Source organism: Armigeres subalbatus, chromosome 2, assembly GCF_024139115.2.
Source record: "Armigeres subalbatus isolate Guangzhou_Male chromosome 2, GZ_Asu_2, whole genome shotgun sequence".
NCBI classification, from domain to species: domain Eukaryota; kingdom Metazoa; phylum Arthropoda; class Insecta; order Diptera; family Culicidae; genus Armigeres; species Armigeres subalbatus.
In genome coordinates this window covers 104,674,839-104,700,465 of record NC_085140.1, presented here as the reverse complement: position 1 = coordinate 104,700,465, position 25,627 = coordinate 104,674,839, and the positions used below count along the sequence as shown (strand labels likewise).

General features: G+C 42.1%; 2 protein-coding genes and 2 long non-coding RNA genes across 5 annotated transcripts; 2 read left to right on the top strand and 2 right to left on the bottom strand.

The window, feature by feature from the left end:
- Positions 1-3,276: 3,276 nt before the first annotated feature.
- On the bottom strand, positions 3,277-6,434 carry LOC134210570 (putative inactive tyrosine-protein kinase Wsck). Its single transcript, XM_062686643.1, has 4 exons — positions 5,995-6,434; positions 5,068-5,758; positions 4,133-5,011; positions 3,277-4,049 (listed from the first exon to the last, which is right to left on the bottom strand). The coding sequence occupies exons 1-4, from the start codon at positions 6,195-6,197 to the stop codon at positions 3,561-3,563; spliced, it is 2,262 nt and encodes a 753-aa protein (XP_062542627.1). The 5' UTR covers positions 6,198-6,434; the 3' UTR covers positions 3,277-3,560.
- Positions 6,435-7,760: 1,326 nt separating this feature from the next.
- LOC134214854 (uncharacterized) lies at positions 7,761-8,721 on the top strand. The gene is made up of 3 exons (XR_009979946.1): positions 7,761-8,139; positions 8,231-8,377; positions 8,558-8,721. It is a non-coding gene; the product is annotated as an uncharacterized LOC134214854 (long non-coding RNA).
- A 1,998-nt stretch (positions 8,722-10,719) lies between these two features.
- Positions 10,720-11,861, top strand: LOC134214853 (RNA-binding protein spenito-like). Its single transcript, XM_062694141.1, has 3 exons — positions 10,720-10,867; positions 10,927-11,095; positions 11,249-11,861. The coding sequence occupies exons 1-3, from the start codon at positions 10,742-10,744 to the stop codon at positions 11,323-11,325; spliced, it is 372 nt and encodes a 123-aa protein (XP_062550125.1). The 5' UTR covers positions 10,720-10,741; the 3' UTR covers positions 11,326-11,861.
- A 9,487-nt stretch (positions 11,862-21,348) lies between these two features.
- On the bottom strand, positions 21,349-22,907 carry LOC134214852 (uncharacterized). 2 transcript variants are annotated; one of them, XR_009979944.1, is made up of 4 exons: positions 22,784-22,907; positions 22,324-22,723; positions 21,666-22,263; positions 21,349-21,579 (listed from the first exon to the last, which is right to left on the bottom strand). It is a non-coding gene; the product is annotated as an uncharacterized LOC134214852 (long non-coding RNA). The 2 variants fall into 2 exon arrangements; XR_009979945.1 differs by having other exon boundaries at positions 22,324-22,737; positions 22,784-22,891.
- Positions 22,908-25,627: the final 2,720 nt, after the last annotated feature.

Genomic DNA, 25,627 nt, shown 5'->3' with positions numbered 1-25,627 from the left:
CCATCTTCAAGAGATGCTGCGCCTAGCTGCTCTTCCGTTGGGAGTGCCACTTCCAGCTGCTGCGCGTAGTCTTGGGCTAGTCTACCGTCTTGTAGCCGCCCAATATTTAGCCGCGGCGGACGACTCCGACGCGTGTTGATCATCGTCGAGAGTTTTGAGCGCAGACATACTGCAACGAGGTAGTGGTCGGATTCAATATTCGCACTGCGGTAAGTGCGTACGGTCGTGATGTCGGAGAAGAATTTACCGTCGATTAGTACGTGGTCGATTTCGTTTTCCGTTACTTGATTAGATGATTTCCATGTGACCTTGTGGATATTCTTGCGGGGGAGGAAAGTGCTTCGGACTACCATTCCGCGGGAGGCTGCAAAGTTTATGTATCGTTGGCCGTTGTCGTTCGATACGGCACAGATAACAGATATTGAAGCTAGAACAAATTTTATTGAAAATCCTGTGTAAACTTTTGAATTGATATACGTTGGCCCACTACTGCCATCTACTCAACTGATTGCGGCAGTACCTAAGGATGCAGCCGAATTACAACCGTCGAACGCAGCCAATGCATTTGACAGCCGCAATCGGGCTGCGTTTTCAATAACAATTAGGTTTCACAGTGTGACGTCACACGTATGAAGCCATGGCTGCGTTCTGATGAATTTCTTTTATATCTGACAGGTATCGGTGGTTTGTATATAAACAAAGGTTCATCCGCTTGCTGCGGGAGATAGGATGAACCTCATGAACCTACCACCGATAAATGTCAAATTGAGTTCATTCGATTGAGTTTTTGAGGTTATGTTTATTTGATGTAAAACCTTATGATCCTTGCGCCATCTCCAATCGATTGCCAAACGCGGTCCCAATTTAAAATACATTTGAATTAACGGTTGCGGATGTTTACACACGTATGGGATGCCAGCCTCAATATCTGTTATCTGTGGATACGGTATGCAGACTATCCGGTCCGATGACTGGTCTATACATTTCCTCCCTTCCTACCTGAGCGTTCATGTCACCGATGACGATTTTGACGTCCCGCAGTGGGCATCCATCGTATGTCTGCTCCAGCTGCGCATAGAACGCTTCTTTCTCGTCGTCGGATCTCCCTTCATGTGGGCAGTGCACGTTAATGATGCTATAGTTGAAGAAACGGCCTTTAATCCTCAGCTTGCACATCCTTGCGTTGATTGGCTACCACCCAATCACGCGTTGGCGCATCTTACCCAGCACTATGAAGCCTGTTCCCAGCTCGTTGGTGGTGCCACAGCTTTGGTAGAAGGTAGCCGCTTGATGCCCGCTTTTCCACACTTTCTGTCCTGTCCAGCAGATTTCCTGCAGCGCCACGACGTCGAAGTTGCGGGGATGTAATTCATCGTAGATCATCCTGTCGCAACCTGCGAAAACTAGCGACTTGCAATTCCATGTTCCAAGCTTCCAATCGTGATCCTGTATTCGTCGCCTAGGTCTTTGCCGATTATATCGAGTCGCATTATCTCTTATATTGTTCGTAATGATTGGTTTTCCAGGCGGCTTATTGGGCCTGCGCAAACCTCCTGTCTCGTCGGAGGGCCGTCGTGTCAGGGCTGTTTAGCGTCCCACCTAACACCAGGACTTGGGCTTGTGCGCTTTGAGCGGCACACGGTCGCTTTGGCGGAGCCTACTTGCGGATACATGCAGCTTTTTATAGAGGTTTAACAGGGCCCACTGTCAAACCCCACCACATCCTAGGCAAGCCCCACAACTCGCAGATGGCCTGGGGAGGGACCGTCAAGCCCTTGGACATAGTCCCTGCTGCCCACGAACTAACTAAACTAACTAACAAAAACTAACTCAACATTATTTTCTATTCATAATTATAAGCAAGGGTGTTATCGATCGTTTAATAATCTGCGTTCGATCATTTAGTAGTTTGTCAATAACTCATTCCAGAAGCTAAATTTAATATGTGTTGTATGGTGGACTTCTAGTGCAAAGGTTTATCTACAACTCTGCCAAACAGTTCGTTGTATGAATTTCACTAATAACGGAGCTACAGCTCCAGTAGCAGTAACTTGTACTAAATGATTAAAGTTTTGTTATCATTTAGTATAAGTTACTGCTACTAGCGCTATAGCTCCGTTATTAGTTAAATTCAAACATCGACCAGTTAGGCAGAGTTGAAGAAAAACCTTCGCACTAGAAGTCCACCTAACAACACTTTTTGAAATTTAGCCTCTGGAATGAGTTATTGACAAATTACTAAATGATCGAAAGCAGATTACTTAATAATCGATAACATCCTTGATTATAAGTTACCTTGATAACTTTTCTCAAATCGGTAATTTGAATAACTTGTATTTTAGTCCCTAGTCTCTGATATGTTATATGAATCATATCACGTGTCATTAGTTTGCTTCACACTGTATGCAGTGTTTGCGCGCGCTTCTAACCATGCGTAGTTGAAATTTTCATACAAGCGTGCACATTCATCTATCCAGTTTTCCGCGAGCGGTAATGGCCCCCAGCTGGCCTGCTTATGTACCTACCCTCTCAGCGTCGCCCTCGATGGATTGAGCTCGGGCGAAAATAAACTTCTTCTTTTTCACCCTTTTTATCGAAAATCAAAGTCATCATATTTTGGCGTTTGTTATTTACGAACAAACATGTGACTTCATAATTCTGGGTGCCATGCTCTAAGTTTTTGCAAATTGTCATCGCGGTGTTCTGGCCGATATCGCCCCTAGTAATTTATTACGCCGACCAGCTTCTGGCCATTCTAGGTGATCCAGATGGATCAGGTAGAGCTGATCGCGATTCCTTGACCACCGATTTTGTACACGGTCACTGGTTTCATTAGATAACATTCAAGTTCAGCTTTGAGTTCCTCCTCCTGCCGTGGAGTCCAAGCAGTAACGCCTTAAGCGGCTTCGTAACGGGGAAGTCATGAGTGTAGTACTCCCACTTGTAGACCTCGAGGAACTCCATGACTTATTTATAATGGTCCTTGTTCGCAGGCATTACTTTCATGCTTTTAATGAGAAGCCGCTATTAGATCGCGAATCTTTGGGTTCTAAATCGGATGGATCGCCTTCCACAAACACCGGCGGACACTTCTCCCTCCGCTCTGGGTGCACCTACGGCAGCTGAAGTTTCTGCTTCTAAAACTATTCGTTTCGGCGGTTTGTCGGCATCGTCAATTGGCAACGTTATCTGTCACCCACTAGCTTCCTTATGGAAATCGATTAATCAAAATTAATAAAGTCAAACTGTGATTTCGAAAGTTGAACAAATGAAAGATTGTTCTTACAAAGTGTGCTAAAATTACTCTATCTTTTTATTTAATGTCAAATGTTCATTATGATTACTGTTAAAAAATAATTCAACAAAACGCTATTGTATATTACAATATGTGTTACTGTCAGGCACTCTTAATTAGAAAAATATATTCCGGATATAAAACATTCTTTTCACTTAATACATAATGGACGGAATTATTAACAAAATACTTATCGTTTCGTAAATATTGTCTTAGAGAGTTACATTTTGATTTTTTGCTTTCGTATAAGATTCTTGTTCGCTTTTCACTGGACGGTTTCCAGGTCCGGTAAGTACGGTGGTATCTGCGTGCTCTGATTCCGTTCAAAGGACAGCATATAGCGCAGCATAGGTAGCGTTTGTCTCAGGTAGCGACTCACGTCGTCAAACTCAGGGCGGTCCGCCGCGTCCAGGTCCCAACAGTTAAGGCACATCTGATAGAGGTCATCGTAGATAAAGGTCGGCTTTTCGGGCCTACTGCCTGCTCTGATGCTGGCGAAGAGATTTTCGGTGGTGGACGTTGCGAACGGGGTGGCACCCAGGCAGCAGCACTCCCAGATGAGCAACCCGAACGACCAGACATCGCTCTTGGCGGTGTGGTTCTGGAACTTGATCACCTCCGGGGCGTTCCAACGGACGATGTCCACCTGTTGGCCGTTTGCACCACCATACATGGGCGGTCCGAACGCACTCACCTTGACCTCGAATTTGGTGTTGACATAGACGGTTCGAGCGCATAGCTTTTTGTTGATGATCTGCGGAATGAAGGGAAGAATCGTTTAGTTTAAAGTAAAAATAAGAGTAAAATCCTCTAAACTAGTCCCGATTGGTAACTTACATTGTTTTCAACCAAGTACTGCATCCCATCGCACACCATGCAAAGAATGTTGACGACGATCTCCTCCGAAATGGTGGAAAACTTTGGACTGTTAACGTTATTTGGTATCCGCGCGTTCAGCAGTGTTTGCTTCAGCGTAGTTTGCATCTCCTCAAAAAGCACATAGCACCAGTCCGGTGTGACGCAAACTCCGTACAACTGCAGCACGTTCGGGTGCTGCTCCAGCTTGATTACCCGGCGGAATTCATTCAGGAAGGCAATCTGATCGATTTTGTCCATGTCGTCGGAAATGACGTGCACTTGTGCGGAGAGTTCGATGCCTTCCCGTTGGAGGCTTCCCTTTAGTATGTCGCCGTACTTCCCCGATCCCAGAATGTTGTTGATCTCGAGCGACAGATGCTTCCGCGCGTGCTTCTGGTGGGGTGCGAGCGAGTCGATGATGTCATGCAGTTCCGCCTCGAACCCACGCTGCTCGTAAATGTCCGGAATGTAACCGTTGTTCTCCACTTCCAAAATTGGTCCCTGAAGTGCCATCTCATGGTGGTCCCGAAGGGGACGAGTATTTCTGGTTGTTTTGTAGCGCAGGTAGACATAGAGTATAATGCTTCCGAAGAGTACAATTCCAAATAGAACACACGCTACAGCCAGCACTGTGATCAACGCTTCGTTCCTCTCCGGCACATTGGTGGAATTTACGTGGAGATGATCCGGATGTTGATGCTGCTCGTGTGTGGTGGTAGCGTAGCGGACCTTGACAACATTGTTCAGAATACTGACGATTCCGATGGATATGTGCACGTGCTTTCGAACTGGAATTTCCGGGTTGAAAAAGTTTCGATAGTGCCGCTTGTCGCCTACGGTGAACAGCAATGAATCATCCTAAAACAGATAAACTCGAATTATTTGAATCATATTGTTTCCAATATTCAACATACCTTCATTTCCACCTCGGCAGCAATGTAATAAGGCACACCCTTATCTCGCGACCGTTGGTACGTATCCAGCTGGCTCTCGTCAAATGTCTGCACCAAATCATCGTCCACATAGTGCACGACCACTCGGTAGTAGTTCACCGGTCCATTGTTGTTGATAGCCTTCTGAATCTGAATCTGGATGGTTGAATCCAATCGTCGCAATATCACCGGCTCCTCCGGTTCCGGATCCGGTACGCCTATTTCCGTTTGGGCCATCACCCACGTCTGTCCTCCGGCACCCTTTTCGGACACACTGGTCACGGTTACGTTGTAGCGCGTTCCCGGGACCAGACCGGACATTTCAAACGACTGCGAGATGTTCTGGACCTTCCACGTCTTCGGGTACAAACGATAAGTGGCGAAGGTGGACTTCGGCGTCGCACTGATTTCGTATTCCTCAACTGTGACTCCATCCACCGGGGGAGGTTCCCATGAAACCTTGATCATGCTTTCCGTTTCTCTTTCGGCCAGTTTGAGATTTTTAACCGGTCCCGAAACTTCTACACCCGTCTCGTAGAAGCTTTGCGCATTATCACCTCCACAGGACTGGTTAGCGTACTGGCGGCAGGTCAGATCACATTCTTTGTCCTCGATCTGACGCGATCGGATTGCATTGAAACAGAAGCATTGCGTATCCGCTAGGGCGGCGTACCTGTAAAAAAAATTAGGCAGTTATTGGTGTTTTTCTCGGTAAAATCTATATGTTTGACACTTATTCTAACTAATAATAACTAATAATAAATTCCTTTTTCCTCCCGATACTTGGTAACCGACCTGATGGTTTTATTTTGATATTTACGCCGGCACTAATCCAGCATTAAGTGCGAGTAGGTAGTCGACTCGGTAGTACAAAAGTTCATTGACCTTTCTTCAATCCCCAAATTTTACCTGAAATAAATTCGCTCGCAGTGCTCCAAACAGTTGTCCAAATTATCGGTCACGAACTCCAGCTGGACGGACCTATCTCGCTGATAACAGCCGAAAAAGACCCCCTTCTGGGCGTTTCCGAATGTGACCGCAACCACTAAACAAATTGCCGAAACGCCCCACCGCATCAACGTTGATGACGCATGAAATTTCTGCCGTGGCATAATTCTGATGGTGGCGGAAGCGAGTGCTATCCAGAACAATTTTATTTTTAACACAGAAATTTGTCAAACACTTATCATTTTCACGATTTTTTTTATGATTTCCGGATGGGCTGGACGAGCACGAGTGAAACGAAAACGAAAAACTGTTGGGAAATCGCTACGCAACAAAGGAAAAACGGAAAACAATGATGGGAAATGCACGCACAACTTTTGTTTACGTTCAGCCGCGAATGAGCTCGGCCACAACGGACGATGGATGAACGCAATTGATGACGTTTGGTGACACACCCGCGCCCGTTGCACGATTACAACATTGAGCGATCCAAATAGGCCTTTTCATGTGTCTGCCAGAGGGGTACACTGAAAAGAGGTTTGCAGTCAAAAAAAACTATTTTATACACTCTGTGGGGTTTGAGTATATTACCATCAGCGTGTGATGGTACATTAACACCTCAGCGTGTTGATCAGTGCGCAGCAAGCCATGACTCGTCCTCTTCTGGTCAGACCTCCGTGGCGTGCACACGCACCACGGAGAGCTGCTGTCATAACAATTCGCTCCGGCCATTTGGGGCCACACATTTTGGCGATCCTGCCAGGTTATTTGTTGGATCCTGACGCTGATTTCAAAAGGTGAGTTGAATTCAATTGGTAATGTGCTAATGAGTTAAAATATCTGATGATTAAAAAAACACAAGGCAATGGGTTTGTATTGCTACAAAGCGCGTCTGGAAGAACGCTGCAAAATGGATTGTGGTTTAGAAAATCACAAAGCGCGTCTGGAAGACCGCTGGAAAATGGATTGTGGTTTGGAAAATCACAAAGCGCGTCTGGAAGACCGCTGGAAAATGGATTGTGGTTTGAAAAATCACAAAGCGTGTCTGGAAGACCGCTGGAAAATGGATTGTGATTTGGAAAATCACAAAGCGCGTCTGGAAGACCGCTGGAAAATGGATTGTGGTTTGGAAAATCACAAAGCGCGTCTGGAAGACCGCTGGAAAATGGATTGTGGTTTGGAAAATCACAAAGCGTGTCTGGAAGACCGCTGGAAAATGGATTATGGTTTGGAAAATCACAAAGCGCGTCTGGAAGACCGCTGGAAAATGGATTATGGTTTGGAACATCACAAAGCGCGTCTGGAAGACCGCTGGAAAATGGATTGTGGTTTGAAAAATCACAAAGCGTGTCTGGAAGACCGCTGGAAAATGGTTTGGAAAATCACAAAGCGTGTCTGGAAGACCGAAAATGGATTGTGGTTTGAAAAATCACAAAGCATGGGAGACCGCCGCTTTGTGGTTTGAAATACCACATGGCGTGTCTGGCAGACTGCGAAAAAAAAAATTTGACAATCTACAAAATCCCAAGGTGGGTCATGGAAGCATTTATTTTGGTTGAAATAAATTTAGTTTGAAATGTATAACTTAGCGACTTGAGTGTACATGAGACTACCAGTTAAGCTAGTTCTATCGAAGTCTGAGAGATATGGAGATCTATCGTATGCTACAAAGTTGTTTGGAAGGCTTAATATATTATCTTGAAGTTTATTTTGGAATTTACACAGAAAAAACAAACATGGTTTCTTTAAATAAATTGCCTTCTTAATTTGAAAAGCGTTTGATTTTCTTAAAAATAAAAGTAGATTTGATTTAAATAAAAGTTATGTTTTAACTTTTAAAGTGTTTTCAGTTTATTCAGAGTGTAAATACAAAAGTTTTTATTTTCAATACAAACATTGTTAAACTGTCAAACCATCCACCACTTTCTTGTTTGTTTTGCCCTGAGATGTTTTGCCTTTGTAATTTTTTGCCGCAATCATCTGCTGAGTGCTGACGGGTCGAGAAAATAAAAAAAAAACGTGCCAACCTCCTTGTGATACATAAATATCTAAATTAAAACTTTTCAAATGGAATTTACTCGCTGGCGCTTTCCTCGATTTCTAATACAGGTAGGTTATTGGCTCGGTTATTGGTACATTACACTGCGTGGTGTTTTTTTTATCATATTTAACTTTGCTTCAATATTTATTTTTATTCTAGAACCTATACGATCCTCCATCAATGGATGCAAAAAACGCCCCTCTGGGTACGCATCTCAAAGCTGGATGGTTCCGCAGGAGATAATTCATTTTCGGGCTGGCACGGTTCCCCTACATTTATCCACAGTCCATCGCATGGAATCGAAAGGTAGGTCTTATGTTTAATAAAATTATTCGGAAAAGTACCGAGACGTAAAAGATACCGGTGTGAATTTATCTCACCTGAAAAACAGCACACAACTCCCAGGTCAATGGCGTGAAGCTGCGGTGCTGTTTTTTACTGGTTGAAATAAAGACGCAATATGATCATGATGATTTTTTATTGTAGATAACCTGGGGCCTGTAGCATAATCGAAATTTTACTAATAATATTAGTAGAGTAGCTTGTAACTTGTATTTTTCTGTTGCATAATGAATCTACAAGTATGAATTTACAAGACTAATATTACAAGTAAACCGCACTAATAATATTAGTGGAATTTACAAGTAACTGTTGCATAAAGAAAATACTTGTAAGCTTGTAGTTTTTTTTTACAAGTATGAATGGTGCTGTAATTTAATTTACAAGTAGCTTTTATTTTATTATTTTAGCCGTGCAAAGTAATTATGCATCGTTTTATTGTATTTAACGACTTAACAGAGAAAGAAACTATTATTCTAGTTGCTTCAAATTATCATATAATGAAATACTGTGCAATAAGAATAAATTTCTCGTTCCGATATAACACTGAGAATTATGAAACAAAACTACACAAAAGTGGGTTATTTTAGCTCAAATCCATACTTTGGACCAATAACCCAATTTTGAGTGAAATGAGTTTCCTAACACTTAGTAGTTTAACTTAATCCACTCAAAACATATTAACCAAAGCTGAGTTTAGTTTACCCAAAGTTGACTTTATTCATCTCAAAATTGAGAATACATTAATTTACTGAAATTTATATTATTGTTTTATTGTAGTATTATTGTATTATAATACTAAACAATCTCACTTAAGACCATGCATATTGCTTTATGTTTAACAACAATCAAACAAAAGAAACAAAAGAAAAACGGAAAAACTACCTAAATTCTGAGTAGAATTTATTACGATATTTTTATCAGTTAGTAGTTTTGAATTAAAAAAGAAATCGTCCAAATTTCATAATTATTAGCAAAAGCAAAACCTAAACCCGCATAAATCTCACAATACACGTAAATTAAATCCTCTTCAAGAACCCACAACAAACAAGTCTAGCGAGATTCGATTTGTCATGGAGCATACGTTCGCGTAACTTACAAATCGCCTTAATTAAAACTTAAGTCAATCCCAAAGACCACGTAAAAACGACTCCAGTGTGCATTACATTGGCTTCGTTAAAAATGCCAATACCACGAAGCCGGCTTAAACCACGGAATCAATAAATTTACAGAGAGTGTTCCGTGTATACCTATCGCAGTCAAAATATATATTCTATCCACAAATTTGCAAACAAACGTAAACAAATCGTTTACCTCCGCATTGACAGTGAACCGTCGGATGAATTTTGACAGGTAAATGAACCTGACGGACTTGTAATTTCAACCTTACTAATAATACAAGTACTAATATTATTAGTTGGCAAAACATTATTATGCGACGCAAATTACAAGTACTTGTAATTTGTTGACTTGTAACTTGTAACTTGTAGCTAATATTATTAGTCTGATTATGCTACAGGGCCCTGGCATTCCTAAACGGCGAAAACTAATGGCGCAATATCTGGATGGCTGCGATGCGCATCCTCAAAATGGATGAAATATGTTCAGTCAGTGGTTTTGGAAGCTCGAATTAAACAATATTGAAACGACTCTTTGGGATGTTTTTCCACGTTTGTGTTAGTGATCTAATAATAAAATTTTGAAATAAAGAGAAAAAACAAAAATTAATACGATTAAATTTAATTCAAGAGAAAATCATAAATGGAAAGTTGGGGGTGGGAGATTCCGTTTCCAAGTAAAACTATTCCACTCTTATTTTGTTAGTGCTACCATTTTGATTTGACAGTTCTATACTTTTACCTCGACTTTCACTTCGAATGTTCAAACTTTTAATTTCAGAGCGGCACGCAATTTTTCAACTATGGGTGTAATAAAAGTTTTCCTACTTTTATTTTGAACACACGCAACCATTGACGAATACATAGACCGAAATGTCCGGTACAAAGCCATCAGAAAATCGGGCACCATGTCTTCTTCTTCATTTTGAAGAAAATACCCCTCGTGGGTGACGAATTACATTATACATAAATATTTTACGAGCGCTGACTTACCCCTCTTGACGTTTTGACAGTTTGTCTGTTTGTTTTTCTCCCTCACCTTGCGACGTCGTTTCGGTTTTGCATCGTGCATAAATATTAATCCAAGACAACATTTTCAAAACGACTTATCTGCTTGTAAACAAAGATTCAAACGACGATTTGACGAATCTGTTTGCTCTCCCACGCAAACCAGCACCACCAATAGGTAGATGAAGGTTTCCGCTACCTGTTGATGGTGTTGGTTTGCGTGGGAGAGCTATCCGATTCGTCAAATCGTCGTTTGAATCTTTGTTTACAAAAGCAGATAAGTCGTTTTGAAAATTTTGTCTTGAATCCGTATCGAAAACATGACATGAGCGTGAGTTCGACCGTTTTGGTGCCATCAAAAAGATCGAATATAACAAAGGGGACACCCAGGCCTACATTCTGCAGAATATGTACGATTCTATTGATGCTGCCACGACTGCTGTGAAGGAAATGCGTGGATTCCTGTTAGGGGCACCGGATCGTCGTATTCGTATCGATTTTGCTGATAACGGAACAACACCATCGTTCTCGAAGAGCAGTGGAGGTTTTGAGGAAGGCGGTAAGTATCGTCGCGGCCCCGGCGTCGATCAGGAGCCGATGGCGAATATGATTTACGTCGTCGTTCTGGATCACGTGAACCAGGAATCGATAGATCTCGCTCCCGTTCACCGAGGCGACGCAGTCCGGCTGATTCTGATTCGTCTTCTTGTAGGAATGGCATGTTATCGAATGCAAGAACGTTACCAGAAGTTGCACGGAAATCTACCACAGTCTGGCAAGGGGCGCTGATTTTGAAAAGTTCACTATTCCCCGCCAAGTTGGCCTGATGAAGGAAGAGGAAGGTAAACACCACCTTCGTATTACTCAGCGACTACGCCTCGATCAACCCAAGTTGGAAGATGTGCAGAAGCGCATATCGACGTCATCGTCGCACGCAATCTTCCTCGGCCTGCTGGGATCGACGTCATCGGTAGCATCGTCGGATGATGCCAGCGTTCAGACGCGTCCACTGCGTAATCTCGTGTCCTACCTGAAGCAGAAAGAAGCGGCCGGCGTTATTTCCTTGTTCAATAAAGAAACGGAAGCAACCGGTGTGCTCTACTCATTCCCGCCATGCGATTTTTCGACAGAATTGTTGAAACGAACATGTCACAACCTCACTGAAGGAAGACCATCTGGTAATCGTGGTGGTCCGAGGAGGTGCCTTCTTTCTGGTATTGCAGCAACTTGTCCATATTGGCACAGCATACAACATGGCTGGTCTAAAAATTTGTTTGTAAATCAAAAGTTTGTTCTTAAGACAAAGTTTTGATTTTCTGTTTATAAGTGGATCTTAATATATTTGTTACATTTGGCTTGAAGGCCTTCAATGTGATTTTTAAAAGTTAATTTTTGATCTAGCAGAAGTCTTAAATATTTAGAATTCTGATAGTTTACCTGCAGTGAGCGATCTGATAAACAATTTTGGATCAGTTTAATAGCTGGTTGGTTGTTTGCTCATTGTTTGTTGATTGCTTCATTGTTGGTTGATTGATTGGTTATTTAGTTGATTGGTTGGTTGGTTGATTGTTGGTTGGTAGAATGATTAATTGGTTGGTTGCTGCTTGATTTGTTAGTTGGTAGAACTGTTGAATGGTTGGTTGCTTCATTGGTTGGTTGCTTGATTGGTTGGTTATTTGGTTGATTGGTTGTTTGACTGGTTGATTGATTGATTGGTCGGCTGGTTAGTTGATTAGTTGTTTTGTTGGTTGCTTGAATGGCTGATTGTTTGGTTGCTTGATTGGTTGATTGGTAGCTTGCTGGAATGGTTGATTAGTTAATTATTCAGTTGATTGATTGCTTGATTGGTTGGTTGATTAGTTGATTGCTTGATTAGTTGGTTGGTTGATTGTTGGTCGGCTGCTTGATGGGTTGATTAGTTGTTTTGTTGATTGCTTGATTGGTAGATTAGTTGGTTGGTTGTTTGATTTGTTAGTTGGTAGAATGATTGATTGATTGGTTGGTCGCTGCTTGATTTGTTAGTTGGTAGAACTGTTGAATGGTTGATAGTTGGTTGGTTGCCTGACTGGTTGATTGATTGTTGGTCGGCTGGTTAGTTGATTAGTTGTTTTGTTATTTGGTTGATTGGTTGGTTATTTGATTGATAGGTTGCTTGACTGGTTGGTTGATTGGTTACTTGATTAGTTGGTCGGTTAGTTGATTAGTTGTTTTGTTGGTTGCTTGGATGGCTAATTGGTTGGTTGCTTGATTGATTGATTAGTTGGTTGGTTGCTTGATTATTGGTTGGTTGATTGATTGGTAGCATGCTTGAATGGATGGTCGTTTGATTGATTAGTAATTTGGTTTATGGGTTGCTGCTCGATTTGTTAGCTTGTAGAATGGTTGGTTGCTTAATTGGTTGATTCGCTGGTTGGTTGCTTGATTGCTTGGTTGATTGGTAGCTTGCATTAATTGTTGGTTGCTTGATTGGTTGGTTGCTTGATTGGTTAGTCGGCTGGTTAGTTGATTAATTGTTTTGTTGGTTGCTTGGTTGATTGGTTAATAAGTTGATTGGTAGCTTGCTTGAATGGTTGGTTGTTTGATTAGTTAGTTGATTGATTCGTTGGTTATTTGGTTAGTTGGTTGCTGCTTGATTTGTTAGTTGGAAGAATGGTTGATTGGTTGGTTTCTTTTTTGTTTATTGATTACTTGATTGGTTGGTAATTTGGTTGATTGGTTGCTTGACTGATTGATTGATTGGTTGGTCGGCTCGTTAGTTTATGTTGTTTTGTTGGTTGCTTGAATGGTTGATTAGTTGGTTGGTTGAATGATTGCTTGGTTGATTGGTAGCTTGCTTGAATAGTGCGTTGCTTGATTGCTTGGTTGATTGGTAGTTTGCTTGAATGGTTGGTTATTTGATTGATTGCTGCTTGATTTGTTAGATGGTAGAATAATTGATTGGTTGGTTGATTGCTTGCTTGATTGGTTAGTTGACATGTTGTTTTGTTGGTTGCTTGGTTGGTTGATTAGTTGATTCGTTGCTTGATTGATTGGTAGCTTACTTGAATGGCTGATTGCTGGATTAGTTGGTTGGTTATTTGGTTGATGGGTTGCTTTACCGTTTGATTGAATGGTTGGTCGGCTGGTTGTTTGATTAATTGTTTTGTTGGTTTCTTGATTGGTTGATTAGTTGATTGATTGATTGATTAGTTGATTGGTTGGTTGTTGCTTGATTTGTTAGTAGGTAGAATTGTTGATTAGTTAGTTCCTTGATAGTTGGTTGTTTGGTTGCTTCATTGTTTGTTGGTTGATTGATTGGTTATTTAGTTGAATGGTTGCATGATTGGTTGGTTGGTTGATTGTTGGTTGGTAGAATGATTAATTGGTTGGTTGCTGCTTGATTTGTTAGTTGGTAGTACTGTTGAATGGTTGGTTGCTTGATTGGTTGGTTATTTGGTTGATTAGTTGTTTTGTTGGTTGCTTAAATGGCTGATTATTGGTCAGATTATTGGTGATTGTTGGTCGGTTGCTTGATGGGTTGATTAGTTGTTTTTAGGTAGATTAGGCAGGTAGGTAGATTAGTTGGTTGGTTGCCTGGTTACTGGTTGGTTGCTTGATTTGTTAGTTGATAGAATGATTGATTGATTGTTTGGTTGCTGCTTGATTTGTTAGTTGGTAGAACTGTTGAATGGTTTATAGTTGGTTGGTTGCTTCATTGTTGGTTGGTTGGTTGACTGGTTGATTGATTGTTGGTCGGCTGGTTAGTTGATTAGTTGTTTTGTTGGTTTCTTGGTTGATTGGTTAATAAGTTGATTGCTAGGTTGCTTGATTGGTTAGTTATTTGGTTGATGGGTTGGTTGGATGCTGCTTGATTTGTTAGTTGGTAGAATGGTTGATTGGATGGTTGCTTCATAGTTGGTTGATTGATTGATTGGTTGGTAATTTGGTTGATTGGTTGCTTGACTGGTTGATTGTTTGGTTGCTTGATTGGCTGGTCGGCTGGTTATTGATATGTTGTTTTGTTCGTTGCTTCAATGGTTGCTTGGTTGGTTGATTATTTGATTCGTTGCTTGATTGATTGGTAGCTTGCTTGAATGGCTGATTGCTGGATTAGCCAATTAAGCAACCAATCAACTAAATAAACAACCAAGCAACCAACAAACAATGAAGCAATCAACCAACCAATTAAGCAACCAGCCAACTATCAAGGAACCAACTAATCAACAGTTCTACCAACTAACTAATCAAGCATAACCAACCAATCAATCAATCAATCAACTGATCAACCAATCAAGAAACCAAAAAAAAACAACTAATCAACCAATTGATTGTTGGTTGGTTGCCAATCCAACCAACCAATCAGGTTATTTGATTGATTGGTTGCTTGCCTGGTTGATTGATTGGTTGGTCGGCTGGTTAGTTGATACTGTTTTGTTCAACCGTTCAAGACGAGTTTAGGACTCTCCATTTAATTCCACCAATTATTTTGACATCTTTGCAGATACGTATTTTGACCACAACTGTGTGGTCGTATTCAGTGTCTCGTACTTGACTCGACTGTTTTGTTGCTTGCTTGATTAGTTCGTAGGTTGGATAATTGATTGGTTGATTGGTAGATTGCTTGATTGGTTGGTTGGTTATTTGGTTGATCGGTTGATTGGTTGCTGCTGATTTGTTAGTTGGTAGAATGGTTGATTGGTTGGTTGGTTGCTTGATTGTTGATTGGTTCTCAATCTTACCAACTAATCAGGTTATTTGGTTGATTGGTTGCTTGACTGGTTGATTGATTAGTTGCTTGATTGGTTGGTCGGCTGGTTAGTTCATATGTTGTTTTGTTGGTTGCTTCAATGGTTGCTTGGTTGATGATTAGTTGGTTGGTTGCTTGATTGCTTGGTTGATTGGTAGCTTGCCTGAATGGCTGATTGCCGGATTAGTTGGTTGGTTGGTTATTTGGTTGACTGTTTGCTTTACTGGTTGATTGAATGGTTGGTCGGCTGGTTAGTTGATTAGTTGTTTAGTTGGTTGCTTGAATGGTTGATTGGTTGGTTGCTTATTTGGTTGATTAGCTTGTTGGTTGATTGGTTGATTAGTTAGTTGGTTGATTGGTAGCTTGCTTAATTCGTTGGTTGCTGGATTAGTTGATTGATTGGTGATTGGTTACTTATTTGGTTGATTGGTTGCATTACTTGATTGATTGGTTGTGGTTATTTAGTTGATTGGTTCCTTATTGGTTGGTCGTTTCGTTAATTGGTAAGTTGTTTAGTTGATTGGTTAATTAGTTGGTTGGTTGCTTGATTGGTTGGTTGATTGGTAGCTTACTTGATTGGTTGGTTGCTGCTTGATTTGTCAGATGGAAGTATGGTTGATTGATTGGTTGCTTGATTGTTGGTTGGTTACTTCATTGTTGGTTGGTTGGTTGACTGGTTGATTGGTTGGTTGCTTGTTGGTTAGTAGGTTAGTTGATTAGTTGCTTTGTTGATTGCTTGGTTGATTGGTTAATAAGTTGATTGCTAGGTTGTTTTTGGCACGGCAAATGCTGGGTAAAGCGTACCATTGGTACTTCGCGTACCTGAAGGAATAAAATAGACCCCATCTCGTGATCCTTAACCTCTTACCAAGCAACTCCTATCCCTACCTCCCGCGGTGCTGGCCGGGATACGAGTAACCTTAGGAAAGATCGGGTGGGAACTATGGTCGTATGCTGACAGGGAAGGGGGGGTTTGCTCCTCTCCGGAGGTGCAAATCTTATTGAGCGTCTGTTCTCCATGTCAGGATCGGCTCACAACAGCGTCTGTTCTCCATGTTAAGGGCGGCTGATCATCGTCCGAGTGCCAGCGAGGGACTCTAAGTGAAACTGTGCACCATGGTCCACCGGAAATAAGGAGGAATGGTCCTCCGGAAATTTAGGGGGTTTGGTGTCAGGCCCTGCAAGCCAGCCTTTAAAAAACATAAGCAACGAGCAATCAACAAGAGAGTACGGACCGGAACCATCGGCGAAGACCACTGCGACAAAAAGGACTAGCGATAGGAAACTCGGTTCGTGGAACTGCAAATCTCTCAACTTCATCGGGAGCACACGCATACTCGCCGATGTGCTCAAGGACCGTGGATTCGGCATCGTAGCGCTGCAGGAGGTTTGTTGGAAGGGATCAATGGTGCGAACGTTTAGAGGTAATCATACCATCTACCAGAGCTGCGGCAACACACACGAGCTGGGAACAGCTTTCATAGTGATGGGCGATATGCAAAGGCGCGTGATCGGGTGGTGGCCGATCAATGAAAGAATGTGCAAGTTGAGGATCAAAGGCCGGTTCTTCAACTTCAGCATAATCAACGTCCATAGCCCACACTCCGGAAGCACTGATGATGATAAGGACGCATTCTACGCGCAGCTGGAACGTGAGTACGACAGCTGCCCAAGCCACGACGTCAAAATCATCATAGGAGACTTGAACGCTCAGGTTGGCCAAGAGGAGGAGTTTAGACCGACTATTGGAAAGTTCAGCGCTCACCGGCTGACGAACGAAAACGGCCTACGACTAATTGATTTCGCCGCCTCCAAGAATATGGCCATTCGCAGCACCTACTTCCAACACAGCCTCCCGTATCGGTACACCTGGAGATCACCACTGCAGACAGAATCACAAATCGACCACGTTCTGATTGATGGACGGCACTTCTCCGACATTATCGACGTCAGGACATATCGTGGCGCTAACATCGACTCTGACCACTATCTGGTGATGGTTAAACTGCGCCCAAAACTATCCGTCATCAACAATGTTCGGTACCGACGACCGCCGCGGTACGACCTAGAGCGACTGAAGCAACCTGATGTCGCCACTGCATACGCGCATCATCTCGAGGCAGCGTTGCCGGAAGAGGGTGAGCTCGATGAAGCCCCTCTTGAGGACTGCTGGAATACAGTCAAAGCAGCCATTAACGACGCAGCGGAGAACAACGTCGGGTATATGGGTCGAAGTCGACGGAACGATTGGTTCGACGAAGAGTGCAGACAGATTCTGGAGGAGAAGGACGCAGCGCGGGCGGTCGCGCTGCAGCAAGGTACCCGGCAGAACGTGGAACGTTATAGACGGAAGCGGAGACAGCAGACCCGCCTTTTTCAGGAGAAGAAACGCCGCCTGGAAGAAGCGGAGTGCGAGGAGATGGAACAGCTGTGCCGTTCTCAAGATACACGCAAGTTCTATCAGAAGCTCAACGCATCCTGCAAAGGCTTCGTGCCGCGAGCCGAAATGTGCCGGGATAAGGATGGGAGCATCTTGACGGACGAACGTGTGGTGATCGAAAGGTGGAAGCAGCACTACGAGGAACATCTGAATGGCGCTGAGAGTACAGGCAATGAAAGTCAAGGCAGCGGAGGAGATGACTACGTCAGTTCAGCGGACGATGGAAGCCAACCAGCCCCACCTTGAGGGAAGTTAAGGATGCCATTCAACAGCTAAAGACCAATAAAGCAGCTGGTAAGGATGGTATCGGAGCTGAGCTCATCAAGATGGGCCCGGAAAAGCTGGCCACTTGCCTGCACAAACTGATAGTCAGAATCTGGGAAAACGAACAGCTACCGGAGGAGTGGAAGGAAGGGTTATATGCCCCATCTACAAGAAAGGTGACAAACTGGAGTGTGAGAACTTTCGAGCGATCACCATCCTTAATGCCGCCTACAAAGTGATATCCCAGATCATCTTCCGTCGTCTGTCACCATTAGTGAACGAGTTCGTGGGAAGTTATCAAGCCGGCTTCGTTGACGGCCGCTCGACAACGGACCAGATCTTTACTGTACGGCAAATCCTTCAAAATGCCGTGAATACCAGGTCCCAACGCACCATCTGTTCGTTGATTTCAAGGCGGCATACGACAGTATAGACCGCGTAGAGCTATGGAAAATTATGGACGAGAACAGCTTCCTGGAAAGCTTACCAGACTGATCAAAGCAACGGTGGATGGTGTGCAAAACTGTGTGAAGATCTCGGGCGAACACTCCAGTTCGTTCGAATCGCGCCGGGGACTAAGACAAGGTGATGGACTTTCGTGCCTGTTGTTCAACATTGCGCTAGAAGGTGTCATGCGGAGAGCCGGGTGTAACAGCCGGGGAACGATTTTCAACAGATCCAGTCAATTCATTTGCTTCGCGGATGACATGGACATTGTCGGCCGAACATTTGCAAAGGTGGCAGAACTGTACACCCGCCTGAAACGTGAAGCAACAAAAGTTGGACTGGTGGTGAATGCGTCAAAGACAAAGTACATGCTTGTGGGTGGAACCGAGCGCGACAGGGTCCGCCTGGGAAGCAGTGTTACGATAGACGGGGATACCTTCGAGGTGGTCGAGGAATTCGTCTACCTCGGATCCTTGCTAACGGCTGACAACAACGTTAGTCGTGAAATACGAAGGCGCATCATCTGTGGAAGTCGGGCCTACTACGGGCTCCAGAAGAAACTGCGGTCGAAAAAGATTCGCCACCGCACCAAATGTGTCATGTACAAGACGTTAATAAGACCGGTAGTCCTCTACGGACATGAAACATGGACAATGCTCGAGGAGGACTTGCAAGCACTCGGAGTATTCGAGAGACGGGTGCTTAGGACCATCTTTGGCGGTGTACAAGAAGACGGTGTGTGGCGGCGAAGAATGAACCATGAGCTCGCCCAACTCTACGGCGAACCCAGTATCCAGAAGGTAGCTAAAGCCGGAAGGGTACGATGGGCAGGGCATGTTGCAAGAATGCCGGACAGCAACCCTGCAAAGATGGTGTTCGCTTCCGATCCGGCAGGTACGAGACGGCGTGGAGCGCAGCGAGCGAGATGGGCAGACCAGGTGCAGAACGACTTGGCGATCGTGGGGCGCATTCGAGGATGGAGAGATGCGGCCTCGAACCGTGTATTGTGGCGTCAAATTGTTGATTCAGTGTTATCTGTATAGATGTAGATTAAATAAATGAATGCTAGGTTGTTTGATTGGTTCGTTATTTGGTTGATTGGTTGGTTGCTTCATTGTTGGTTGATTGATTGATTGCTTGGTAATTTGGTTAATTGGTTGCTTGACTGGTTGATTGTTTGGTTGCTTGATGTGGAATGTCTTCACTTGTCATAAGACGAGTTTGTACAATCCCATTGAATTCCACCACTTAATTGTATCTTGACAGATACGTATTTCAACCTCAACAGTAAGGCCATTTTCATTGTCTCGTAAGTACGAGACACTGAAGACGGTTTTACTGTTGAGGTTGAAATACGTATCTGTCAAGATACAATTATGTGGTGGAATTCAATGGGATTGTACAAACTCGTCTTATGACAAGGGAAACCAATCAAGCAATTAATCATTTAAGCAAGATACCAGTGAACTAACCAACCAATAAACCAATCAAGCAACCAACCATTCAAGCAAGTTACCAATCAAGCAACCAATCAATAAAGTAACCAATTATCCAATCAAGCAACTAATTAACCAGCAAATCAACCAAACAACAAACGAATCAAGTAACCAACTAACCAATCAAACAAACAATCATTCTAACCCACTTCCAATTGATCATGCAACCATTAACCAATCTACCAATCAACCAACCAACCATTCAAGCAAGCTACCAATCAAGCAATTAAACATTTAACCAACTAACAAATCAACTAATCAATCAATCAACCAACCAATCAAGCAACCAAAAAACAAATAATCAACTAACCAGCAGACCAAAAAAACCAAGCAACCAATAAATCAACCATTTAAGCAAGCTACCAAATAACTAACCAACCAATAAAACAATTAGGCATTCAAGCGAGCTACCAACCAACCATTCAACCAACTAACAAATCAACCAACCAACCATTCAAACAACCTACCAACCCACCAGCCTGTCAACCAACCAATGAAACAACAAACTAATCAAACATCCTAATAATCAATAAAGTAACCCAATCAACTTTTCAAGCAACCAACATGAAAACCATTCAAGCAAACAACAAAACAATAAATCAACCATTCAAGCAAGCTACCAATAAACTAAATTAGGCAACCATCCTATTAAACAACCATCCTATCAAGCATCTTACCAATCAACCAAGCAACCAATCATTCAACCATTCAAGCAAGCTACCAATCAATTAAAAATAAATCAAGCAACCAATTAACCTATCAAGCAACTAACCAACCAATTAGGCAACCAACCAATCAAACAACTAACCAATCAAGCAAACAATCATTCAAGACCACTTCCAATCAATCAAGCAACCATTAACCAATCAAGCAACTAACGAATCAAACAAGCTATCAATCAACCAACTAACTCAAGCAAATAATCATTTCACCAACTAACAAATCAATCAATCAACCAACCAACTAACCAATTAACCATTCAAGCAACCAACAAAACAACTAATCAACTAGCAAGCCGACCAACCAAATAACCCACCAATTAATCAAGCAGCAAACCAATTAACCAACTAACAAATCAAGCACCCAACCAGTCAACCAATCAAGGAACTCACCATTCTACCATTCAAGCAAGCTACGATCAATCCAGCAACCAACCAACTAATAAAGCAATCAAGCAACTTAGCAATCAATTAGGCACAAACTGTGTTTCAGCAAGATTCATCTGTTTGTCAAAGCAACAGTTTTCTCTCAAAATAAAAAGTGTTTTTCCATTTGTATTCACAAAATGCTTTCAAAACAACAAGATGAAAGAACTTTCATTATGAGTATTTGTATTGTAAATAGGCAATTCTAAAATATACAAAAATAGTTTTGGTTTCGAAATTTATAATATGTTTTATTTTATTCTTATAAATTAATATTAACTTAAAACGCGCGATGGCTGGCAGAAGGCACTTCCGCTGAGATCAACACTGGATGCGCTAAAATAAATCCGGAAAAGCCAACCGCAGGATAACATAAAACCGCTAGGCAAAGCGGCACCACGTGTACTACCTCGATCTCGCTGTGTAATGCTTATTCCTTATTGTCTTGTTTGAAATGTTTTCGACTAAGCAGCTGATAGCCGGTATACGTATCTTCCATTCAACTACGATTTCCCGTAATATTCGCTGAAATAAAGAAATAAAATACTATGAAATATATATAACACTTAAATAACATTTAAATATGTTCATTTCAGTCAACACAAACTTACCGATAAGTACCATAATCGAATGCAGTTATGCGAGGCCGATGGCAAATTAACTGTAGAAGATATATACATTTGCAAACAAGCACAAGCACCCAGCTGAACGGTTGACCTTGGTGAAGTCATAACCGTAAAAAGAACCACCGTCGTGTACTCCCCCGCCTCCGCAGGTGTCAATGATGATCCTACGACGGGTCAGCCGAGTGTCACCATTGGTTCATCTATGTTGCAAAGTCCGCACGGGTTGAGATACACATTGTTTTCCGTATAGATATAATTGTCCAGAATGACCACTACCATAAGTTATCATTGCGGCGTATTATTCGTTCAAGCGATGCGCCAGCATATGACAGTCAATGATACGCATTCCTGTATCGCCGATGGCTTAATCAACAACAACCTCCGCCATCGATTTCCTTCTCGGTTTACTCCAGTGTTAATGCTGGAGCGGATTAATTTCGGATTCAATCAAGTGCGAGCAACACACATTTTGTAGTCAAATCCTTCTGAGGAATCTGCAGTTTGGTTACCAAATTTTCATTCACCTAAAGTGCTCCTCTCTTCGTCCGGTACTAGTTTGTCTCCTCATTCGTCCAGATTCGTCCTAAAAAACAACACTACAATCGAGCTGCTGTACAGACAAATAAACAAATTCAAAACCTACCTCTTTTAAATAATAACACACACGCAAAAAGCGGCTGTGTCCTGATAATTAGATGCAGAAGTCTTTCATCCTCTTGGATGTTTCCTGTGAGCGACCAAAGATTCCAAAAGGTGAAGCAATGAAGCTACGGCAGCAGTTAAATGTGGAGAAAATTTCTCGCCTTTTTTCTCAAACTTTCCTGGAGGGCAATCAATCACGACAGCGATCTGGTCCCCGCTTAGTTGTGAATCGTGCCGTCGTCGTTGATGTGATTCCTGATTTTTCACCAAGTCGGTTTCACCAGCTCCATCAGGAGCGTACAGCAGGACACATATTTTCATTTCCAAAGCACTTTTGTGGAGACGACTCTGGATATGTTTCAACGTTTTGAACCCGCAGCAAGTACCGGTTGAACAAATACCTGGAACACCAAAACTATTGCAAATTATTTTTTTAAATCAGACCGTAAATTAAAACTTACTTGGTAAACATCCAAAAATGAATATGCCACTTTTCACGACCTCGTTTAAATAACCTTTAAATAAAAAAAAAGAGCAACCGAAAAAGTTGTTGCTGTGCGGCACGCGAGGGAAAAACAGAAAAACAACAAAAAAACAACAAAGACAAAAATGAAAATGACAACTGTTGTCAAACTGACGTGGTTCGAATTGAGGGGCTTCTCAATGGTCGAGTGATTGTAATAATTGTAATCCGTCACTCCCCAGGGGTATATAGTGGTGCCCGGAAAAATGGCCACCCCTCCGTCTATGTATTCGTCAATGACGCAACTCTCTACGAAAAAGAACCAACGCAACTTTTTAGTTTTACCAACGATTTTTTTAATTCTAATAATGATTTTTCTTTCTGTGTACTGACTTAGTCGTAGCGGAAATACCCGTTGGATGAGATATCCAACATTCATGAAGCTCAAAAAACGATGCCAGCATTCACAAAGTCATAAGTTTGGAGTTATTGGCTAATAGTAATCTCTGCGAAATTTTAGATAAATATCATATCCTAGGCCAGATGTTCCCAAACTACTTGTAAATGCGACTGGATTGGATTTGAATTGTTTGGATTTCATTGTATCAAAGGAAATCATCGATTTCTCAAAAGCAATATGTTCATCTTCGTCTCGCGCAAATAACTTTAAAAAATCAATGCGTTCTATGCTAGAGGATTTTTTTTGCCTTTTTTAATGAGAGAAAAAGGGAAATGTGGGGTTTGAGTATATTACCATCAGCGTGTGATGGTACATTAACACCTCAGCGTGTTAATCAGTGCGCAGCAAGCCATGACTCGTCCTCTTCTGGTCAGACCTCCGTGGCGTGCACACGCACCACGGAGAGCTGCTGTCATAACAATTCGCTCCGGCCATTTGGGGCCACACACACTCCAAATCAAGACAAAATTTTCAAAACGACTTATCTGCTTTTGTAAACAAAGATTCAAACGACGATTTGACGAATCTGATAGCTCTCCCACGCAAACCAACACCATCAACAGGAAGCGGAAACCTTCACCTACCTATTGATGGTGTTGGTTTGCGTGGGAGAGCTATCAGATTCGTCAAATCGTCGATTGAATCTTTGTTTACAAAAGCAGATAAGTCGTTTTGAAAATTTTGTCTTGTAAATAATCTAAACGTTGTTTCCACCTGAAATTTCAGGTACATTTTACGTGCACACGTTACTGAAAATGCTTCTGAAAATTCAGGTGAAACTTACGTGTCCGGTGAATTCTATCCAAAACTAACACTACAAAAATTCCACACATTTTTATTGGCAAAAATCCATTAATTTAATTCATGATTCTAATTAGTGCACACATAACCACTCTCCACGCGAAGTACAAATATAATCTATAATCAAATAAAATGTATGTGTGGTCTCTAATATGCAGTTATTGAATTTATGTGTGGTTACAAATTGCATACACAGCAAAAAAAAATGTAATGTGCGTCAACGTAATCTAACAGACGTACTGAAAATCCGATGTGATACTGAAAATCAAAGGCATATTTGTATATATTTGGATGTAATATTACATCGCCACAAAATTACACAGATTCATAATCATCATTTTCAATTACATTGCTTCAGTGTACTATTTGTATGTAAAAATATTGAATATTACACTAGAACTGATGCAACCCATTCAATAATAACTTGATAGGTAAAATTACACAGTTTCAATGCTATATCACATTCAATTATAATGCAAAATTGAATCTCGGCAACACTGTTCAGTTTCTGCTTTTTTGAGCGATCGTCAAAAGCATCGTCGCCATGTTTGTTTTTACTTCGCGACAATCGTGCGGTGCGGTGTCGAAGTCCCAGCCTCGGTCCCAGCCGTCCCAGCTCATGAAGTGACCAACTTTTTCGGATCTGCTGCTGGTAAGTAATCAATTCTCGAAGGTCTTTTTATTTTGTTTATTAATACAGTTTTATATACTTATTGTTTCAGCTAAGGAACCTGCCGACCAAATATGTGAAGTAGAGCTGCGAAGGTCGCCGCTTCGTATCGGCTGATTAATATGGAACTGTGCCTCTGGCCACATTCCACATCTTCGCCGCCCTCGTCATCGTCCAGCTTTAATCAAGCAGCAGGACAGTAGACCCGGACAATCAAATAGAGGAAACCAATTTCTCACAAATCGCCGATGGTCGTGAAATCCGTATTGCCTACATCAGCACTTGCTGGAAGGGTGACTTGCCATGGCCATCCCCAACTGTACCCCGCAAGTTAAGTATTATTTTTCCTATTTATTATTATTTGGTTCCCCGTATAAGACGCATAAAATCAAACCCCATGGACAGGGGGTTTGATATAGACGCAATTTAAACATATTCTTTAGTGAAAAATATCCGCAATGTAAGGCGTTAATACGCCTCTATCGACAGAAGCAGGGAATCCGGTCAGAATTTTTCTGGGAAACCTTCCGGATTCTGGACGGAATATTTGTGCAATTGCTCACATATTTTCCCGGGATTCCGGACGGAATCTTTTGGATTTGGAATTGAATCCCGCTGGGTTTCGAAAGGAACCCTTCCGGGACTCCACAAGGAAATTCTAAAATTGTGAAGCAAATTTTCTGGAATAACAAAGGGATTGGAAATCTTTAGATTCCGATAGGGATTCATTTAGGATGAGAATTTAGAACGAATGCTTTGAAGACTTTTGTAAAACCTATGGAAATCCATTTTAGATTCCGAAAATTCTCCTGATATTCCGAAGGAGACCCTTAGTGGATTCCGCATAAAATCCTCCGGAACGGTTCCTCCGGGAATTTAAACAAAATCAAAATTATGGATGAAATATTTCC

Bases quoted from the DNA above. Each gene is read 5' to 3' on its own strand.
- LOC134210570 (XM_062686643.1), bottom strand. From the start codon at position 6,197: ATGCCACGGCAGAAATTTCATGCGTCATCAACGTTGATGCGGTGGGGC. The intron at 5,012-5,067 runs GTATGTTGAATA...TATCTGTTTTAG, and splicing joins CTGCCGAGGTGGAAATGAAG to GATGATTCATTGCTGTTCAC. The intron at 4,050-4,132 runs GTAAGTTACCAA...TTCATTCCGCAG, and splicing joins AGTACTTGGTTGAAAACAAT to ATCATCAACAAAAAGCTATG.
- LOC134214853 (XM_062694141.1), top strand. From the start codon at position 10,742: ATGGTGTTGGTTTGCGTGGGAGAGCTATCCGATTCGTCAAATCGTCGT. The intron at 10,868-10,926 runs GTGAGTTCGACC...GGGGACACCCAG, and splicing joins ATCGAAAACATGACATGAGC to GCCTACATTCTGCAGAATAT. The intron at 11,096-11,248 runs GTAAGTATCGTC...GTCTTCTTGTAG, and splicing joins TGGAGGTTTTGAGGAAGGCG to GAATGGCATGTTATCGAATG.